This window comes from Volvox carteri, assembly GCF_000143455.1.
Source record: "Volvox carteri f. nagariensis unplaced genomic scaffold VOLCAscaffold_27, whole genome shotgun sequence".
Taxonomy (NCBI): domain Eukaryota; kingdom Viridiplantae; phylum Chlorophyta; class Chlorophyceae; order Chlamydomonadales; family Volvocaceae; genus Volvox; species Volvox carteri.
Window position 1 is genome coordinate 896474 of NW_003307570.1, and position 1526 is coordinate 897999.

At 60.6% G+C, this 1526-nt stretch overlaps 1 protein-coding gene across 1 annotated transcript in view; it reads left to right on the forward strand.

Annotated features, from left to right (window-relative positions):
* VOLCADRAFT_92689 (uncharacterized protein) overlaps positions 1-1526 on the forward strand; it is a gene marked incomplete at both ends in the record, with an annotated part of 21755 nt that overhangs the window by 17049 nt on the left and 3180 nt on the right. Inside the window, 2 exons of the mRNA XM_002951987.1 lie at positions 183-509; positions 1075-1335. Of these exons, the coding sequence (XP_002952033.1) occupies positions 183-509; positions 1075-1335 (588 nt within the window). The remainder of the gene's footprint in view (positions 1-182; positions 510-1074; positions 1336-1526) is intronic.

Consider the following 1526-nt stretch of genomic DNA (forward strand, 5'->3'; position numbering starts at 1 on the left):
ATCCAGTAGCAGTGGCAGCGGCAGCAGCAGTGGATCCGAGAAATGTGGATCCGATAGCTCCGAGGGCCAGAGCGGCAACTCGGATTCTGGATCCGAGGATGAGCAGGCCAGGAGGGGAGGGGAGGCGGGCGTCGTGATGCCCGACTACGGAACCTCCTCCTCCTCCTCCTCATCATCTGAAGATAATGATAATGATGATGATGATGATGACAATGATCGAGGTGGCGGCGCTGATGGAGATGAAGGCAGTGGTGGTGGCGGTCGCCATGTGGTCACAGGGCACCAGGGAGCCCAGGGCAGGGCCAGGGGCAAGGCCAGGGCCGCGGGCGCACGGGCTCAAGGGAGGGCGAAGAAGAGGTCCTCCAAGTCCAAGTCCGAGGTGGGAAAGCAGGAAGAGGAGCAGGAGGAGGAGGAGAAGGAGGCGGCTGCCGGCGGCACAGAGCACCCCCGGGGGAGGACGAGGCGGCTGCCGGATGCGCTGGGGGGCAGCAGCGGCAGCGAGGGCGAAGGTGCGGGGAAAGGGGTGTGTGTGTGTGTTTGTGTGTGTGTATGTGTGTGCACGACGAAGCACAGACGAGGAAAGGGGGGAGGAAAGGGGGAAATGAGGAAAGGGGGGATGGAGGAAGGGGCAAGTGACGGAGTGAAGCAAGGCGCGAGTCTGAATGTGTGTGTGTGGGGGGGGGGGAAGGGCGGGAAGGGGCTCATATCGATATGTGTTTACCGTGTAGGGGCTTTGAACAGAGGTAGACTTACATACATACAGGTTGGGCTTTGTTTGTCTGCCTTTCTGTTTATCCGTCTCTGCATACTTGCCTTCCTGCCTGTCTTCCTGCCTGCCATTCTGTTCTCTATTTGTCCATGTAGTTTGGTTGGTTGGTTGCAACGAATTGGTTGGTTAGTTGGTTGGTTCCCCCGCTGCATTGCGAGCGCGGGTCCTTGGAGGCGACCTTCAGCACACCCCCCCCCACCACCACACGGGAGTCAACACCCGCCTTTCGTTTCCCATTCCTACATTTCCCCCCCAACCTTTTCCTCTCCCCCTTAACTTCACCCTCTACTGCTCTGTGTCTTCAGGCGACCGGCCCACGGGTCGCAACCGCACGGCACCGGCCACTGGACAGCCACCTGGCCGCAAAGGCGGCCGGGATGTGGGGCCGGCTGGCGGTGCTGGTGCCGGTGGTGGTGGTGGTGGTGGTGGTATGGCGGTAGGGGCCTCAGACGGGGGGCCCGGCGAGGGCGGTGTTGGGGGGGATGCTGATGCTCGGCGACGTGCACTGGCTGAGATCGCCCGGCGGCGGCAGGAGCAGGCGAGGCGGCAGCAGGAGCTGATCAAGGGTGAGGCAGAGAGCGCTCTCGTGTGTATGTATGTATGTATGTACGTGTGTATGTATGTGTGTATGTATGTATGTATGTGTGAGTGTGCGGTGGGAATGGGGTGAAAGCTCGGGGAGGGGAGTTGGGGAGTTTTGGATACAACTATAATGCGGTTGCAGCTGCTGACTGATAAAGGGGAGAGGAGGTGTGTG